The 20445-nt window shown below is 45.5% G+C and overlaps 1 protein-coding gene, 2 non-coding genes and 1 pseudogene across 3 annotated transcripts; all 4 read right to left on the bottom strand.

The window, feature by feature from the left end:
• Nucleotides 1-3449: 3449 nt before the first annotated feature.
• On the bottom strand, nt 3450-3522 carry TRNAE-CUC. The gene has a single exon. It is a non-coding gene; the product is annotated as a tRNA-Glu (tRNA).
• Nucleotides 3523-4970: 1448 nt separating this feature from the next.
• Nucleotides 4971-5043, bottom strand: TRNAE-CUC. Its single transcript has one exon. It is a non-coding gene; the product is annotated as a tRNA-Glu (tRNA).
• Nucleotides 5044-9487: 4444 nt separating this feature from the next.
• On the bottom strand, nt 9488-12346 carry LOC119333721 (annotated as a pseudogene).
• A 2020-nt stretch (nt 12347-14366) lies between these two features.
• Nucleotides 14367-16045, bottom strand: LOC119331495. The gene has a single exon (XM_037604656.1). It carries the CDS (start codon nt 15622-15624, stop codon nt 14746-14748), a length of 879 nt encoding a protein of 292 aa, XP_037460553.1. The 5' UTR covers nt 15625-16045; the 3' UTR covers nt 14367-14745.
• Between the last annotated feature and the right edge of the window lie 4400 nt (nt 16046-20445).

Here is a 20445-nt window from a genome sequence, read left to right as displayed (position 1 = left end):
TGGGAAGAGGGTTGCATGGACGGGAGAGGAGATGTTGCCACGGCGATGCGTGCGGTGGCGGGGCGGATGACGAAGTGGGGAAAGGAGGTGGCGGGAGAGCTGGAAGAGAGACTGAAGCAAGCTCGTCGCGACCTGGAGAGGTGTATGCGAGCCCCGGTTAGTGAGGAGAAAATCAGGGAGGAGGCGAAGCTTAGATGCAAAGTGGAGAAGTTAGAGGAGAGGAAGAATATGAAGGCTAAGCAACGGTCGCACGCTACCAAGCTGAAGAAGGGGAATAGAAGCACGAAATACTTCATGGCCGTAGCGTCTGCTAGGAGGAAGGCAAATAGAGTCCGGATGTTGCGGAAGGAGGATGGATCGGAAGTGAAGGAAGGAGGAGATCTCAATAACTATGTTTGTTCGTTTTTTCAGGATCTCTTCACCTCGGCACAAGGAGATCGCTTGGCTGAACTCATTGACAAAGTCCAACCGAGAGTGACTACACCCATGAGGGCTGTTCTGGAGGCGGAGTTCACCCGCGAGGAAATTAAGGCGGCCCTAGATCATATCGGAGACCTCAAGGCGCCGGGGCCGGACGGAATGCCTTCCATTGTCTATAAAAAGCACTGGCACTTTATGGGAGACAAAGTGGTGGATGAAGTCCTGGCGGTTCTCAATGGGGGAGCGATGCCTGAAGGGTGGAATGATAGTGTCGTTGTTCTTATCCCTAAGGTGAAGAACCCGTGCAGAATCAAGGATTTGCGCCCCATCAGATTATGCAACGTGGTATATAAGCTTGTGTCAAAAGTGATTGCAAACCGCCTCAAGTTGATTTTGCCAGAGATTATCTCTGACAACCAGAGTGCCTTCGTGCCAGGCAGGTTGATTACTGACAATGTCCTAATTGCATATGAAATGTCGCACTTCCTGCTAAACAAGAAGGGGAAAGAGGGCATTGTCGCGGTGAAAGCGGACATGAGCAAAGCGTATGACCGTGTTGAGTGGGAATTCTTGAGAGCCATGCTGCATAGCTGCGGTTTGGAGTTCGTTGGGTTCATCTGGTTATGAACTGCGTGACTACGGTCAGATACCAGATCAAGTTAAATGCCGAGCTTACCGAGCAGTTTTCCCCTACCCGCGGGCTACGACAAGGCGATCCTGCTTCGCCCTATCTGTTCGTGATCTGCGCGGAGGGTTTGTCGGCGCTGCTTCATGAGGCCGAGGCAACAGGGCGCATCACGGGCGTCAAAATTTGTCGAGCTGCACCTGTTGTCTCGCATCTCTTGTTTGCCGACGACTCGGTGCTCCTGATCAAGGCCAACCACGATGAAGCTCATGCCCTGCGCGAGGTTTTGGACCTCTATGAAAACTGTTTCGGTCAGTGCATAAACCTGGAGAAATCATCCATCATGTTCAGCCCGAACACTCAAGCTATGGAGAAAACGGCAGTGAAAGACGCTCTGCAGATTCAGAGTGATACATGGAATGATAAATACTTGGGATTACCAATTCATGTGGGCAAATCTAGGAAAAAGGCTTTTGCTTTCGTGAAAGGGGCTATGGCCGGCAGGGTGTATGGATGGAAGGAGCGCCTCATCGCTAAGTGTGGTAAAGAGACTCTGGTCACGGCCGTGGCCCAGGCGATTCCTACCTTCGCTATGTCTTGCTTCTACCTCACGAAAACCTTCTATGAGGAGCTGAGTTCACTCCTCGGTGACTACTGGTGGAGCCAGCAGGACAAAGATAGGACCACTCATTGGATTGGCTAGAAGAAACTGACCTTGCCAAAGGCCCAAGGGGGTCTCGGTTTCCAAGACATGTATGCGTTCAACCTGGCGATGCTCTCGAGGCAGATATGGAGGCTCATCCAGTTCCCACAGTCATTGTGTGCTCGAATTTTGCAAGCCCGGTACTTCCCAAACGGCCGACTCCTTGATGCAGTGCCACGAGATGACATCTCTTATGCCTGGAGGAGTTTGTTACATGGCCTCAAGCTTTTCCGCGAGGGTTATATCTGGAGGATCGGTGACAGATCGCAGGTTCAAATCTGGACGGACCCCTGGCTGCCGCGTCCATGGTCCCGGCGTGTGATCACCCCCCGGGGGGCTAACTTGTTGGAGAAAGTGGGTGATCTCATTGATCCGATCATAGGGGCTTGGGATGAACAACTCGTGAGAGATATGTTCTGGCCCGATGATGTCAAACATATCCTTCAAATCCCTCTTCGGGATGGTACTCAGGACTTCATCGCTTGGCACTACGATAAGAAAGGGATTCACTCCGTCAAGAGCGCCTACAAACTCCAGAACCAGCTAGAGCGTACAAAGTGTGATGGGGGAGTGGGTGGAAGCTCACTCGAAGCGGGAAACCTGGAGAGTACAAGTGATGACTCGTGGAAAAGATTGTGGAAGCTGCCATGCCCTCGCAATATTCAGATGTTTGCTTGGCGGCTCAAGCATGATTCCCTGGCTCTCCGCACCAACGTGGCAAGGAAGGGGATCCCCATTGCCGATACAAAATGTCTTTTATGTGGAAGGGCAGACGAGGATGGCGCCCATCTGTTCATCAAGTGCAAGCACACCAAGGAGGTGTGGAGAGCGCTCGAGCTGGAGGAACAACGAGTCATGTTGCAGAAGTTAGGGCCCGTGCATGCGGTTCTTGATTTTCTTTGGGAGCTTGATGTAAAAAAGCGGCTGTACATCCTCACATTCTGGTGGCTATGGTGGTCCAATCGCAACAAGCTTCGTCAAGGGGAGATGCCTTTGGGTGCTGACACAGTGGTGCGCCGCACGAGGAGCCGTGTGCTCGAATTCATGGAAATCTTTGGGAAGCCAGTCGCCAAGCCTGCACCTGACAAGTGGCGGCCGCCGTCCCATGCAGACTACAAGATTAATGCGGACGGGTCACACGTTCCAGGCCAAGATCATGCAGGATGGGGAGTGGTGGTAAGAACTAAAGATGGCAACCTGGCCTTTGCCCGGGCAGGTAGGCAGGAGCACATTTCTGATCCCTTTGCGGCCGAGATCTCTGCCATGGCTCATGCCGTCCATACCGCTGCGGACCTGGGTATCGTCCGGGTAGAACTGGAGACAACGCAACTTGTGGCTGAAGCCCTGGATATACAGAAAGTTGATTCATCGACACATGCTGTTGTCATTGAGGACATCAAATACCACCTGAAACTTTGGTTCTCTAAGGTTACTATTTCCGTGTGTAGGCGTAGTGCAAATTCAGTCGCTCATGAACTCGCCAATATTGGCCGCTTGTGTGAACCTTACCATTCCTTGCAGTGGGAGTCTGATGTTCCCACCCATGTGGACGTTTGTATCTTGGGCAATCTGCCTAAAAACAGTTAAGTAATAAAGCAAGTGCTTTACTTTAAAAAAAAACGGAGTCATCAGCTCCTCTCCGGTCTGAACTTTCAGTTAAAGTGACTGTAACCATCTAGACTATGCATGAAAAAGGAAAAATTCCGTCGCCGGGACTTGAACCCGGGTCTCTCGGGTGAGAGCCGAGTATCCTAACCACCTAGACTACGACGGATGACTGGCTATAGTCCAACAGTTAACTTCTTATTACGGATTGCATTACAATAAGGCTTGCAAGTTGCAACAGATTAAATAGTCCGTCCAGCTGCTGTGCATGGAGCCAGGTCACAGATCGATTTCAGTAGCACGATCGCATGCATGCATACTGACACGATTTCCGCTTCTGAAACATAGACTGCCTAGCGCTTAAAGTTTGCATGTATGCGTACTGATATTTTCCTTTTTCTCTCAGATTAAAAGCTTCATCGCGTGCAGAGCATGGCAACGCTGCCCTGTCGAAGAGAAAGGGGCAGCGGCCACAAGTTCAAACTGCCTATGCCTACCAAACTGTAGCCTAATTGTGCAGCCCCTTTGGTTTTATTTGCATGTCCGAGGTACAATCGGGATGAGATGACACACTTGATTGAAAAGGATGGGTCCCAAGTTCTTGACAGGGCTGTAGACTGACGTATCGCAAGGACAATGGCAAAGTGAGTATATCCATAGTCCTACCTTGCCTGGCTCGACCAATTCAGGAGCTGCTGGTGCCGCCTCGCCCTCCTCTGGACAGGAGAGAAAACGTCTAAATCGCATCTGAAAGAGATGAAGAAGGGAGCCAACAGAGCCACCATCATTTTTCGTACATCCCATGTAAACACATCATCGGTTGAGATCGGTACATACCCTTTCATGCAAAACGTCAAGGGGCGGTGGACCGGCATGTCACGGCCTAATACCGCAAAACAGAAGGCGATGGCTACTCTCGCAATGCTTGCCAGTTGGACCATCTGGAGAAGAGGAATGCTAGAGTTTTTAGAAGGAAAAAAAATCGACGCCGCCTTTCTCCATCCTAAAGCTTATTCAAAACAAGGTCAAACTTTGGGTTACCGCGGAGGCTAAGCACTTGAGCAAAATCATACCGCGAGAGTAATTCCATATGTGATTTTCCTTTGACAATTATGTTGTGGAGCCGTTACTCTGTACTCTAAACACCCTCTTTATTAATGAATGAGGCAAGTCTTTTTCCTTGGCTTTAAAAAAAGGTTAGCGTCATAGTGCAAAGTATCGTAGAAGTAGTATCACAGATGGTTTTCATAAGATGATAATTTTGAGTGATCAGAATGTTCTAACCATTGAAAATTGCACATCGTAGAAGTAGTATCACAGATGGTTTTCATAAGGTGATAATTTTGAGTGATCAGAATGTTCTAACCATTGAAAATTGCACATGGCAGAGGAAAAGTTGAACCATGAAACAACTTTAATTTTGAAAAGACTTCAGAGACTCAATGTTTGGACCCATATTTCTTCTTTCCTAAACGTAGTCATCAGCTCGTCAGTCAAAAGTTAGGCAGACAAGCTCAAGGCCCTCATGAAAGGAGCCGGTTTGAAGGGCAAATCCGGTCTGAACTTTCAGTTAAAGTGACTGTAACCACATAGGAAAAAAGGGCACAAAAATAAAAATTCCGTCGCCGGGACTTGAACCCGGATCTCTCGGGTGAGAGCCGAGTATCCTAACCACCTAGACTACGACGGATAGTTGGCTATCTTTTAAGAGTTTACCAACTTAACACTCAATCAACTATTCTCAGAGGCGCATCACAAGTCTCTACGGCAAACAGATAGTCCATCCAGCTCCTGGGCATGGAGGCAGGTCATAGATCAATTTCAATACCACGATCCCATGCATGCATACTCCTACTGCAATACAGTATGATTTTCCCTTCTTAAACATAGACTGACAAGTGCTTCAAGCTTGCATGTATGCGTCTCATCGCGTCTAGGGATTCCTGAGTCCTGCGCCTGGGTAGACACTCTGCAAGGGATAAGAACAGTATAGCTATTTCGCGGATATTGGGGTTGCATGGTATCCCTAAAAGATACCTATTGAACTACCAGCCTTCGGTGGCTTATATAAAGGCATAACAGCTCTCCACCGAGGGTGGAGGTCATGGCAAGCATGTAGCCATAATGTACGTTTTGAATAAGGTCAAACTTGTCTGATCAAATCTGGACTTGTACAACCTCGCACCCCTCGCGTCGCCTCCCCCCGGGCGACGCCAGGGGCCCCAACCCTAGCGCCTCCAGCACCTCTCCCTCCACCCCCTCGTGCCGCCGCTACCGCCGGCGTGGGCCGCAGTGGTGGTGGGCCCGGTGCCAAAGGTCCTGGGCGGGGGGAGGCGGCGGATCCCATCTGAGGCGGCGGGGGCGGCCCTTCTCATGAGATCCAACGGCGGCGGCTAGGACGGAGTATCCGGGCTGTGCGGCGGGGGCCCGAGCACCATCGCCGGCGGAGCGGCGGCCCTGCATGGACGGCGGCGGTGGCAGTGCCCCATCCAGCGAGGTGGGCTGTCCTGCTCGTGATGGTGACGACGGCTACTGCGGATCCAACGCTCCATTTGGATTCGTCGCGGGGAGGCCTTTCGCTGACCGGCGGCGCGTGGAGGGACCGGTGAGGAGATGCCGGTTCTCCGCTGGAGTACCGACGGCAACATACGTCTTCGTGGTGAGGTTCCGTTTGGTTCCAGCCAGCCACGAGGTCGGGAAGACGTGGCTTCCGATGAAAATCCGCCAGACTGTGGTCTTGGCAGACGATGGCGGCGTCTCAGATGTCGTTTCCTTCTGGAGGCATCGTCGTTGCAGGTCTCATCAACCTGATCGGGAAGTTCCGGGGGAAACCCTAGATCTGGGTCTACCGGATCGGACGATGACGGTGCTATCAGTATCGTTCTCCCTCATGGAGGCATCATTTTGGAGTGAGTGCTGGTTGGAGGGGACAAGAGGAGGAGCGGTGTTTCATCTGCTTCATTGATGACGGCGGATCTCGGCGGTGTGGCGCAGTGGAGACTCGGCGCCTGATGAGCAGAGATGGACTCGCGCAGGAGGATGACGCTACCTGGCGTCATGGTGGCGTCGGCGGCAGTTGGACCGGCCAAGGTTGATGCAGCAGTACAGCTCTGAAGATGAATTCATGGCAGGTGGCCGCGGCGGCCTCATACCCGACAGGGGTCCTGGTTGAGAAGCACGCCGGACTGGTGGGTGCCCATACCCGGCAGGCGTCCTGGGTGGGACCTCAAGTCTTTAGATGTTTAGGTTTGGCTGCATGGTCTGTTTGGTATTAGGCCCAGACTTTCAGCGCCCCTACATCAACTCGATAGGGATAGCGACAGTTGTTGCTTAGTTTGGTGGCTTTAGTCTTATTGTTGTATGACTTTGTACGGTCTTGTGTCAATAATTAATAAAGTGGCCGTATGCATCGTCCAGATGCAGAGGCCAGGGGTCGTCCTCCTTTTCTAAAAAAAAATCTGGACTTGTACAAAATTGAATGACTATTATAACACTACTATTAGTTGGCAACACAACCCATGGTGAATTCATCTCATGATAAAATATATGAATTCTAGTTCTACCAACCTTCACTTGACCAATTAATGTTTCACTCTTTATATATGCGACTCTACCTTCACATGAATAGATAGCAAGCTCAGTTTTACCCGTTGGCAACACTAAGTTAGCATAACAAATAGGTGAACGCTACACACAATGACAAGAAAAGAATGAGAAAACAAGAAAGATATATAAGAAACACTGTGAGAACAGGAGACATCAGTACATTTGGAAGAATAAGAGATAAGTCAGGGATAGGAAGCAACTTTCATAGTTTATTTTGACAAGAGCATCACATTGCAGAGTGCAGACATGTGCCTTCTCCTAGCAAATTCCGAGTATCTTTGAATTTGTTGAGGGCACATCTCAAGTTCTCGAGATTACTAGCAAATTATTTTTTATTTTTTTATTTGATGAATCTTGCTTTATAAGGTGAAAAACAAAATTCTAAAGATCACCGAGAAGACATAAGTTTCACAGCTGGATCAAGATTCGCTACCATGTTCAAGTCTTGTTTTGTAATGAAATTATAGTACTAGCATGAAATTATCATTTTGTGGTTCACCATCTTCTTAATGAATTTATATCTATGCGTGGTGATTTTTCTGTCTACTGACCGAGACCCTATTATCGTACACACGGATTGCATCTAATCGGTGTCAAACACCTTCTTTGCAATTCATTTACACGTTCCCTCCCTCCTGTCCAAAGGCAGATGAGGCCATCGTGGCTCGGCCGAAGAGAACAGAGCTAGGACTGCAAATCTATCTATTACTATCACATTGTCAATGTACTTGAAGGTCTAAACCCCTGTCAATAACCCGCGGCCCTTCGGAATGTTTTTCACAAGCGACATGCAAATAACTTCAAAGGGGCTGAATAATATCTAGTTTTTCCCTGGCCGGTATTTTTCCATAGTAAGCAGTATTATTTTTAGTGTCAGGCAAAACACCACACTCCGCTGATCAGATCGTCATCCCTGATTTCCTTCTTTAATAGAGTGTTTTCCCCGATTTCATATATCAGAAACCATAGCAATAGAGAAGAGCCTAGCCCGAAGGAAAAGAAAAACACAAACAAGTAGAAATGAGGCTACAACTTTGTCAGCTAAACCACGGAATTAACAACATCCAGGCAAAAAACTGGCCTCTCAGTAAGCACAGAAGTACTGGCGACAACTGAAAAGATCAAGTTCAGATCACCATCTTCATAAGGATCAGCGCAACAGCACTATGTACCTGAAAAGCTCGGGTACCAATCACCATCTTCACAGGATCACCAGTCTTCTTGCAGTGGTGCGCCATGCCTTTGCAGCAATTTGGCTCCCCAGTTGAGAGCATTTTTGATTTGGCTCCTTTATCTGCAAAATTGACCACGCGGTCATCAGATGGCCTGATCAAATTAGAAACAGCAACAGGATTATCAATCCGTATGGAACAAAAGCAGCCGTCATCACGGCGCCTCCATAGGGACAACAAGACTGCTGCCATGCCAACAGATATCATCACTTTGCTTTGTCAATGGAATTTTTTCGACAGGCTACCAAACAAGTGATCAACAGAGACAGGCCTAGTTAAATCAAATGCGTAGCAGGCAACATTCCACACTATAGCTAGCTAATGAGCACAAGAACAGGAGGCAATCAGTAGTCTCTTTAGCTCCACAATTGATCCCCCTATGTATAAGCACATCTTTTCTCAAAATAGTTTTCTTAAGAAGCAGGCACAGGAAAACTCGAATTCTCAAAGGGATCTTTATCTTCCACAGAAGTTAACGTGGAAAAGAGATTCAACTGAAAAACCAGCTGGACCCAGCCTCTATTTCACTGAAACTGCAGCTTCAGATAACACTACAGTGTTGAAAATGTTTTTAATTCTGAACCAACTCTTCAGGTTCTCACCAGCGAGAGTCCTTCTGAACTGAAAGTCATTCCACCCCCTGTTAATAACTTCAGCAATAGTCATTCCAGTTTCAGAACAAATGTTATACAGGGCACTGAATCTGGAAGATAGAGCTTGACCACCATGCCGACTATTCTCTCAGAATCTAGTTCCCCGCCCATCTCCAACCACTCTAGAACAGAAGTGATAAAAGAGGTCCCTCACTTCTAAAAAGCCATTGCCAAAAAATGAGAATCTCCAGGCTTCGCCTGCACCCAAGAGATAAGTTTCAGAAGCCAAGTATTTCTTTCTCAGTAAATTTTGCCATAAGACATCCTCAGATTCCAACTTCCAAAGCCATTTTGCAAGTTGAACCACTTTCATACAAGTGTCAGGAATACTGCACCTTCCGCTGCATGCGTGGTCATAGATAAAATGAGGCCACGACTAACTAATTTGCAGTCTATTTCAGCTCTTTATATACATGCATGGTGGAATTTGCAGGTATTTGCACTCTGCTGGCGGTGGCTGTTACATTTCTATGAGATTCAACTTTTGCTAAGACATGCAATCTTCAATTACAGAACACATGCTTCCTCCCCCATGCAGAAGGTTCGGTTAATCTTTGTCAACAATAATCTCATCTTTGAGATTTATGTACAGTAGGTCAAGGGATTGCTCTACACAAGAACTTCAACTATACAAATCTCCTACCTAAAGCTCCCAGCAGTTTGTGCCACAAAAGCCATACTTCTTTGCAAGGTGTGGCAGAAGAACCGACTTGTTCACTGCAATGTTAATAAAAATTAACCATTTACAATCTGGTAAGAAAGATATCAGTGGTAAGAAGAGAGTAGGAAAAAATTGGAAGTATGTGACCACAAAAGCTTACATTCATTCCATTGCAAGAAATCTTTTGTATCATGTTAAAATGAATAGGAAAAAATTAGAAGTATGCTTGTCCTAATATATATTATTAGTGAATAAAAAACTGATCATAACCACAGTTTGCTCAAGGTATTGACACACTGCATATAGAGCCATGGAGGTTACCTGCTTCGGAATCGAAGGAGTCAAAACTCTGGATGTTCGGTATATGCTCAACTATGTCACTGTCATCTCCTTGTATCCTATCCATGAACTTTGTTGGCATATTTGTTAGAAGCATCTTCTGTAGTGTCTTAATGTGCTTGATGCCTTGGGGCACTAGCTTTAGACCCCTTAGACCAGCAAATTCCAAAGTATGTAGGACCTTCATTTAGATGTTCCATGTCAAGTAATGCAAGAGAGCTGAGCTTGGGAAACCACCCTGTGTGAAATGTTAATCGGTCCCCGTCGTAAGTCCTGTAAAGATTCAGATCAACTAGATTCAGCATGTGAGCAAAGGAGCTAATGGGATCTTTCTTCAGACAGCAATAGTCAATTTTCAGTGTAGTGAGCTTGTCAAAACTTGCAAACATCTTTGGGAGCACTCTCTCATACAACCTTCCTCTCAACCAGAAAAACTTCAGATTTGGTAAGGGCTTTAGCATTATCAAGTTAAGAACCTCATCCTTGCTGCTAGCAAAAATAACCAACCTACTGAGGCTAGGCATCTTGTCCAAGGAGTCCCATAAATCTGCAATATAGTCTTGATGCATTTTTATTATGCACAAACTTCTCATCAGTGTCAGGTTCCCAAGCTGGGTAAGCAGAATTTTATTGGCTGAAACAGACTGTAGGCTCTGCAGATCCTCTAGACGACAAATATTGCACGAAATATTTGCAGCAGAAAAACAGTCGAATATCCTTTCTTGAACATCGTGGAGCATGTATACATACAGATGCCTCAATTTAGTAAGGAGTGTTATTTCACATGGCAGCTGTTCCACGTAGCTGAACCTACGGTCCAGAACCTGTAGGTTCCGAAGTTTCCCGAACGATGCTGGTATATGCTTAACCTTTGCATGAGCTAAATCCAAATAGTGCAAATTAAGTAACTCTGAGACAACACCTGGCATTTGATAAATGTTAGCAAACCTTAGAGACAGGAGTCACAGGACCCGGAACAGTCTGAAATTTGATGAAATGTCATTTATCCAAGATGATGCTACTTGTGTGTCAAACAAAATGAAAGACCGGATCCGAGACACTGCAGCAACCTTTACAAACTGAGCATCTTTCTGGATGCATAAGCGGCGGGCTTCAGAGGTTACTTGGGTGATGCCAGAATTGCCATATACAACTGCAAGCTTCTCTCTTTTTGCAACAATCAGACATGCGTCACGCACAAGGTCATGCATTTGAAATGATCTAGCCCTTCCATGCACATTCATTTCTGTAACTTCAAGAAACCTCTGAAGCAACTTCCTCCATTGTCATGCCAGCTCCTCTTCCTTCCTTGACACAAATCTAGCTAGTTGCCAGCTAAGCTGGTTGTAGAAAGAGCTCCATTCTTGCTCCTCTAATTCTCGGTACGATAACAGGCTCCTCTAATTGTCCTTGGCATTTTTTTTTACAATTTTCTCTGCCCAAAGTCTCAGATTTACTGAACATACTTTGTGTTCTAATCTATGGATTGCCTTTTGACAGAAGAAGAAATTTAAGCTTCACAACTAATCCATCATCTGCTAACAAAGCAACGTCCTTTTTGCGAGTTGTCACTAGTACCCTACTTCCACGATCGTTTCTTACAAATGAACAGAATAACCAGCCATGTTTATCCCATACATCATCCAAGACAATGAGATATTTCCTGTCACACAGGTAGCTCTGAAGTTCCTCGATTAGTCTTACATGACTCATAGTCTCGATACCACTAGCGATGTAAGCTCTTTGGTCCATCAGCTGCTTCATGATTTGCCTCACTAGGTCTTCAACTTGACAATTCTGAGATAGAGTAACCCATGCAAAACAATCAAACATCCTGCTAATTCTTTTAATTTTGTAGATACTGCTCGCTATGGTTGTTTTGCCTAAACCTCCCATACCAAGGATGGACATGATCGATCGGTCTTGCCGCTCCGACAGTAACCATTGTGTCAACCTTCCAATTTCGTAGGCATTCCCCACTAATTCAGTATCATCAGATAGGCAAGGAGAATCTGATACAGAGAGCTGCCTGGCATATTGCGACGTGCTACTCCTGCCCGGTTCTCCTACGGAAATGCCATAACGATCTTTCACTGTTGATAGATGCTGAATTCGAGTTTCTACTTGATCAATCTGGCTTGACAGGCTCTGCCATGCTGCAAAGCTCTTTGCCTGATGGAATTTCCTCTTGAAGAAGTTGTTTATGACCACGGCTTGCGTAGTAAGGAAACTATACTCGTCAATGATCTCTTCTACCTGATGTGCAACATTTGTAACTTGGTCCAGCCAGGCATCAAATGTCTTGTCACCAGCATTCCGTGTGCGAACCTGGCCAATAAATGCCTGCAGAATCGTGAACTCGCCCACGATCTGTTTCATGCCATGATCGAAATCAGTGGCAGCCGATGCTTCCTCCGCCACCTCTGTTCTCAGCTTCTCTAACGCCCCTTCTCCCAGGATCAGGGCAACTTTTTTGAGAACGAGAAACAGAGTGTCTGCCATTAATGCTCCCCTCAGAATATTAGCACTGCAGTGCAGACTAGCGCTACATCATTGGACAAGCTTCATGTAAATGCATCTCCTCAATCCTGCACAAATTGAAATGATGACACAGTTAGTCGTGGCGCCACATGGCTGTGGTGATAAGTATCACATATCACTGCAAAGTCCAGTCTGAACCAACATTTTAGATCATGGTCGGCATAGTCGCAGCAAAGCTATCGTGAAAACAACTTCCTGTGTAAACAACATAAGACGTTTAGAGTCTTGACAGGGAGTATTTCTTATCATCTTTTAATACTGAAATGGAAATAAGACTAGCTTTGTCAAGAATAGTTCGTTGGTTGATTTTGTAGATCTAAGCAAGTGACTTAGCTAGTTAGATGAAGTTAGGGATAGGTGTCATGAACATCCACAAGGAAAATGCGATCAAGAAGGGAGAAAACAAGAAAAACTACACATCAGAGCTCACAACAATCTTCTGTTTTTAGACATAAAGAAGTTCAGAAAGATCTTGGAAAGAATGATGCTATGATTCTTTTCAGTAATAGGAGTACTGCATTACTGCTTCATCATCCAACAACCCAACAGAAAAATGCAGCAGAAACTATGATGAGAGAAGCAGCAGCAAAGAATTGACAGCGTCTACAGAACTCCAATCTTTTGTCTGGGATCCAAGCTGTTGTCTTGCATTCAAATGGCATAATGTTTCTGCAGTCGCATGCCATCTCAGAGTCACAAAAACATCCACTCCAGGGCGCGTCTTCGAGCACAAGACCCTGCAGGAGTCTGCTGTCCTGCAGCTCATTAAGCAAGACCTTCTTCAACCTGCACTCTCAGCTCACTGGCTCTCAGATGTTGAGAACTACCCGCCACCTGAACCAGATTAATTTTTCATACTGTTTTGTTTCTTACGGTGAGGGATACACCTAAAAACCAGCTCTGTAACAGACTATCTGTAACTTTCTTTACTCCTTCTTAATATATCGGCAGTAACTGCCATTCCCTCAAAAAAAATGCCATGATAGGTCAGGCTGTAGTATGGGCTGTACCAGTGCTAACTACGAGTACATGATAAACCACCTTGTTCTCTGAAATGTAGACAGAGGATCTTGCTGACGATAGGATATGTAGGACTGAATTGACAATCTAAATTGGTTTGTCATGTGACATACCATCAGGTACTGATTCGACATGTACGTTCCATGCTAACTAACGCAAGCGATGATTGCCCAATGAGTTTTTGCAACAGGTCTCCCTCTCATCATATTGTCACAAAGTACAGAAAGAATTTTGAGCAACCTTAAAATTGACCAAATAGGGTATGTAAGAGTAGGGAGTCTTAACTGAATATGTAAGACTGAATATCTAAGATTGTTGTTGCATGGTGCAAGAGTAGGGTGTCTTAACTGAATATGTAAGACTGTTGTTGGACATAATTGGAATGACAAGCTAACAAGATATGAAAAAGCCAAACCTATTTGTCAAATAGCTGCACTATGATGGTACCTTTTTCACACTCTTGCCAATTTGATTGCAGTATCTCAATCCAAAAAACCTTCCAACCAATAACTGTCCCAAACATGGTTATGTGGCTCACCACTCAAACGAAGCATTGTGAAATCAGAGATGAATCCATTGGACAGCAGAATGATTTAAGAAGACATAGATGCATACAGCAAACATACATACATTCAGACAGAAAGTTACTCAAATGCTCTGCAAAATTCAGGCCAACAATTTTCTCATTCATATCCAAAATTGATTACAGTATGACTTGATAGTCTTGATAGTCGGTACATCAAGGACTTGCTTAGCTCAAAGCTTCACCCACACATACACACAAGAGTCCACTAACCAATGTTACTCTTCGGAAAACTGCAACTTTAACTCACTAAGATGCTAATGCCTAAGAATCCAATTCAGCCAAGATTAATTTTACAGGAGAGTCAGCATAGTCTCCAAACGCTAGGCAGCTCACATGATTATGTGTGTATCGACAAGTTCAATTCTACTCCTTTTACCTGCTACAAGCCGGGTAGCAAACAGGCGTTTTGGATTTTGCGGCGAGTGCGTTTTACGCTCTGTCTCGTGCCGGAATTGCAGTACATGAGTTTCCTTTTTAGGCTCATCTGCTTTAGTTTGATTTATTGAAAATGCCCTTTATTTACTTAAACCCTTAACTTAGGACCAGGTGTGGATGTAGTGTAACTATGCCGTACACATCTTAACAAGGTTTTTGCTGCCTAGCTAGATGGAGACTCTGCTGACACTCTTGTAAAATTACTAGTGACTGAAAGGGATTCAAAGGACACTAGAAATCTTGGTGATTAAGTGCAGAACCTAGAGATGCAAAGATTAAATGAAACTCATGTGTGCATGGTTTAGGAAGCTATAAAAGACTAGCAAGGGCGTAATACCACTGGACGCAGCCAAGGAATTGGTTGCTTCCTTGGTGCTGCAGCGACGACACGGTTTTGCTTGGGAATCTTGCAGCTGAGCTCCCCCATCCCCCTTCTTGCGCGCAGAGTTGAAGCTGCTGGAGTCGCCTTCTTCACACCGGGCGCAGCAGCAGTGAGAGGCAGTGGTGTAGAGCCGACGAAAGAGCGAGCCTTGGAAGCGACGGGACAAGAGACCTTCTTCACGGGCGCAACAGCAGTGGCAGGCAGGCAGAGTGGAGCCTTGGAAGCCGGGCGCTTGCGGTGGTGGCAAGCGAGCTCCTCGTCTTCAGCCATCTGGCGTCCACGGGCACGGATCGCGCACCGGGCATCCACGGGGTCAGCACCAGCAGCAGCCGGCAAGGTGGTGGCAGGCCCAGGGCGCGCGGCGGAGGCAATATCAGTGGCATCGAAGGAGCCGGGCATCGCCGGCGCATGGCTGCGTTCTCCGTGGTTGACACACCAGACACGGACGGGATCAGCACGGGCCGCCTTGGCAGGAGCAGCGACATCAGATGCGGCCGCGTGGCGATGGGGACGCCCTCCGTGGTCGACGCCGTAGCGGCGGAGTTCTTGGGCGGCTGCGGCGGCCTCCTTGGCGAGGCCGTCTTCCTCGAGACGGCGCTGGAAGTCGGCGTCCCAGCGGGCGAGGGACTCCCGGGACTCACCGGTGGCCTTGGCAAGCCTGTGCTTGGTCCAGTACTGGAGCACCCTCTCGAGGGCGCGCGAGGACACCCGCGTCTCCAGCGGGAGGGCTTGGGCGGCGGCCGGGCGATAGTCCCACGCCGGAGCGACGAGCACCTTGCCGTCGGAGCTACGGAGCTGGAGCACCTTCGCCGCCATCGATGGCGTGTCCTGGATTGGATCTGGGGATCGGGGAGGGAGGCGAACGAATCCAGTTGGAGCCACTGCCCCCACCGCAAGCGCTTTTATTCATCGGAGAGCTCCTGGTTCTTGCCGGACTCGAATTACCAGCTGTCGCCGGCTGAACTGGAAATGAACTCGAACTCGAATTCACAGGGGGCGCTCTTGGCCGTGCACCACCCGAGCGGGGCAGGCGATGCCACCGCGCTGGTCCGACCAGCGTACGGGTCGGCCGGTGGCATCCGCGTCTCGGCGTGCGGCCGTCAGCCGGCGCAGGCGCAGGTACCCGAGCTCCTCCACGAGGCCGTCAGCCGGCGCGCCCACACGGCGCGGCTCTGTTCCTCTGTTCTCCTAGCTTCTTCCTCTGTTCCTTTTCTTGGCTCCGGCCTCTCGGGCTCTGCTGCTGCCGAGGGCATTTTTTTTTTCTAACATTATCAAGACTTTTATTCCTCAAATGATCACCATATCGTTTGCAAGAGAGACCGAGAGAGAGAGGCATTTTGACACATAGGAGCATATGCTCCCGGTTTTAAAAATGTGTTTTAAATATATTTTGAAATGTCACAAAATTCTGACAAAATGATTTTCAACTACATTTTGACATTCTACGTGCACAGAATCTCGTTTTGCAGAAACCGATAACTTTTGTGTCACATGTAAAAAAGACAAATTTTAATGTGAAAAAGGCTTTTCATGAGACATTATTTTATGTTTTTTACACAAGGCGTATAGAATGACGGGACTTGGCGTACGTACAAACAATGTTGAGATGTACTTGTCAAATTTGCGTTTGAATTTTTTTGAAATTTTGAAATATATTTTTCAATGGCAGGAGTATATGCTCCCATGTGGCAAAGTGAATTTATTCCAATTTTCAGAAGTTCTAGTAGTTATAAGAATTAAAGAAAAATCACACTCCACTAACCTAATAACCATAAGTATCTCAAAAAATTCACGTCCTTTCATTCAACACGTGGCACCTCATTTATGTTGTCCTTATCCTTCTTCTCACCCTCGTTGATGGTGGCCTCTGTGCTCACACAATCACAATGTGTTTGAATCTTGTCAATCTTTAGGCGTCTCTCTCGTCATAAGATGAGAAATCTATACTTTTTCATGTGAGGTTTTGGCGAGGCGTGCATGCGTGGTTATAGATGGTCCCTTTCATCTCTGATCTTGATTTTGCTGACTTGTTCATTTTTAATCCGGCTCGGCATCGGTATGAAAAAAGCGAATCATGCGCTATTGATTAAGGTTGCATCCTAAATTATTTTTTTAATGGTTAACAGGTAAAACTAGCCCATTCCCGCGCGGCGGCACGCCACGCCTGTCGGTACTATGCGGTGATAATTTCCTGTTATCTTGTTTCATTTATAACCAAAATAAGGTTGATCCAACAACCATATATATTACATAGAGCACAACTTCATATATATGCTGGTTTGGCTAGTACACGCATGTTGTTTACAGGTTGGTCCACCAAAATCACTACACTACGTAATACATATCGCACTAACTGTCATCTACAGTCTTAGGATAATCTCTCTATAAACTAGATTCCTAGTCCCAAAAGATGGACATCCATGATCATCCTCAATCAAGAACTTGAGACCACTGCGTGAAGTAACACGTGATACTGCAACATACAGTTGTCCATGCGAAAATACCGGCTCTCGTAAATATACGCATATCTTAGACAAAGTCTGTCCTTGGCTCTTATTGATCGTCATAGCATAGCACAACCTTATTGGAAATTGACACTGTCGAAGTGTAAAAGGCTACTTAGATCCCACCGAGTTTAAAACTATACGGGGAACGCATACGCGTTGCCTTTTGTTAGAACCAGTGATAATTTCTCCTTCCAGAACCCTATCACCCAGTCGAGTAATAATCAATCGTGTTCCATTGCACAAACCCAATGATTGATTAATACTCCTGAGAAGCATAATAGGAACTCCAACTTTGAGAGAGATCTTATAATGAGGAAAATTATTTATAGTAATAGAGTTTAATACTTTGGGAGGATAGAATAGTTCCACTTCATCAACAGGATCCGTAGATTTTGATATAGAATCATAACTTAAGCAATCCGTAGACATTCCAGGTACACGCTTAAAGACAACATCATTTATTTTATCCACAACTAAATTGGTTGGACAAACAATAGCACGGCGTGATAAATACTCACCATCATTATACTTCAAATAGAACATATTGTATACGTTGTCCACAACAACTTCCATATGATCTATTGTGGGAAACAACAACATATCTTCAGGGATAGAAGTCCATGATGGAGAAGAATCATCGCCTTTAGAATCATCGTGCTTGGCAAGATAGCGTAGGATTGCAAGCCGCATATTTGTATGAAGTTTACGAACTTTAATGTATGGCCAAAGTGGAGAAGAAATCAATGATGCATCAATAATATCCTCTTTCGTACCGCCCTCCACGACATGCAAAATTTGCCTAAAATCACCGCCTAATAGCATTAATTTCCCTCCAAATGGCAACATGCCATTATTTTCATTATGGATAGATAAAACATCTCTCGATGTTCTATCCAAAGCTTCAAAACATAGAAGGCTAGTCATTGGAGCCTCGTCCCATAGAATAAGAGACGCCTGCTGACACAGACCACCGAGCATCGAGCTTCTAGAAATGGAACGCTGAGAACGCTCATTAACATCGAGCGGAATTTTAAACCTTGAATGACCAGTTCGTCCTCCAGGGAGCAGCAAAGATGCAACACCAGATGAAGCCACAACAAGTACAACATGATGCTCGGACCTAAGTGTAGCAATGATAGAATTCCATAAAAATGTTTTACCAGACCCTCCGCATCCAGAAACAAAGTAAACACCACCCTTATCTCCATAAACTGCAGATACTACTTCATGATGTATACTTCTTTGTTCGTCGTTTAACTTGCAATATAGTGTGTCGGCTTCAATGGCCAACTTAGCAGCATTGTAGCTCAATTCCTCAGCTACCAATCTGTTGAAACATTCGTCATCAGTCGGAATTGTACGGGAGGTCAAGTTGAATGAGGCTAGGCATGACCCATTCTTTGTAAACATGGAAGCTAATTCACAAAGAAGACGGTCTTGAAGGTAATCTAACGGCACGTCATATCTAGAGTTGCCAAGTGCAAGGGAAAGTCTATATGATATATCCTTAGCCATGCTTGGCTAGAATCGTTCAAATAGGGCCCGACCGTTGCCAACTTCGCAGTGAAGAAGGACAGTCATGAAAAGATGGCGTAGCTGAAACGGACTTGCCCACATGATAGCTTCATCAAAGAGTTTAAACCATTCGTTGTCATCTCCTACTAAACCCCTTGACCGACATGCTTCCTTAAATGTATCATAAAGTCGACCATTATGCCTTCTTAAATCCTCAAAGCTGGTTGCACCAGGAACAATCATAAGCAGCATCCGCAGAAAAAACAGCTCACTGGTTCCTGGATGCACATGATAAATACATCCAATCTTACTTCCAAGCTTTTGCTTATGCTTTCTCTTTGTCCACACGTTATCACTTTTGTTCCAGACCCACTCACTTGGGAAATCAAGATAAGTCAATGACCTAGCTGATTTATGTTGCTGATTGGTAACAAACCACTCTGTTAACATTGTTTTTAAAGATGATGGATTATTTAAAACATTTGGGACAGAGGTAATAAATATGAAGACCTGCACCAGGTTGCCCTTTAGGTAGTAGATATGAAGAGATAATTACTTAAGACATAATATCTATTGCTTAAGGCATGTACAATGGTTGATAATACAGTCTTATCTTAAGTCTTGCAAGTAATTTAGAGATGACAAAAAAAGTATACAATGGGTCATATCTTAGCCTTATCTTCAATAACTAGCTATTCCAAAAAACATGGTGAGACATATTGTGCTAAGAGATCATCTCTTGTCTTTTCTTAAATAAGAGAAGACAAGCTTTTTCTTATGAGTTTTCTCTCCTCCACCTCATCATTTATCCTACGTGGCACTTCTAAGATAGCACCATTGTACATGCCCTTAACCATCCATGTGTCTTTTTTTCCTGACGGGGAAAACCAATTGAACTGGACAAGCTATTGTGGGTGTTTCCATTCACACCTAGTTAATCTACAACATTTTTATTGGGGGTTCCAGAAGGTATATGTACACCTCACCAGAAGCAGTAACCGGGAATATTCACAAAAATAACTAGTACAAATAAATCATGTAAGAGAAAAGGCGATTATTCCAATGAACTATTAAAAATATATGGAGAAGGGCAGAAGAAAATTTGTGGAATACAAAAAAACACAAAGTTTCCCTAATTACAAAGGGGCTAAAACTTGTAACTACTATTGAACTGCTAAATCCCGACTTTCCAAGGGTTGCTCTGCTTAATAATGATGGATGCAAAGCACATTTGATTTGTTAATATTTGCAAACACAGTTCACTATTTATTGTTCCTTTGTAATGCCTCTGGACGTGGGAACTTAACTCAGAAGACTCAAAGTTTGCAGAATTTAATAGTTAAAGGGGAGTAGAAGAGCTTGCGGGCCTATCAAAAGGGCGGTAACTGTTGCATCTGTCTCCATGGTCCTACACAATGGTAAAATGAATCGATGGCCAAATCCACTGCAGAGCCTCATCATTTCAGCCATGCACAACAAAGGAAAAAAGCATATCTCGTAGGTAGTGCAAAAGCAGGGGAGAATAAGAAGGTTGCAGACCATCCTAGTTTCCATAGGCATCCCAAAACAGAATAATTAAGCTACCGAGGAACATTTCCAGCCTTAAAAGAGCATG

This window comes from Triticum dicoccoides, chromosome 7A (assembly GCF_002162155.2).
Source record: "Triticum dicoccoides isolate Atlit2015 ecotype Zavitan chromosome 7A, WEW_v2.0, whole genome shotgun sequence".
In the NCBI taxonomy this organism is placed as follows: domain Eukaryota; kingdom Viridiplantae; phylum Streptophyta; class Magnoliopsida; order Poales; family Poaceae; genus Triticum; species Triticum dicoccoides.
Note: the sequence above shows the minus strand (reverse complement) of the source record. Positions and strands in the feature narration are given on the sequence as shown.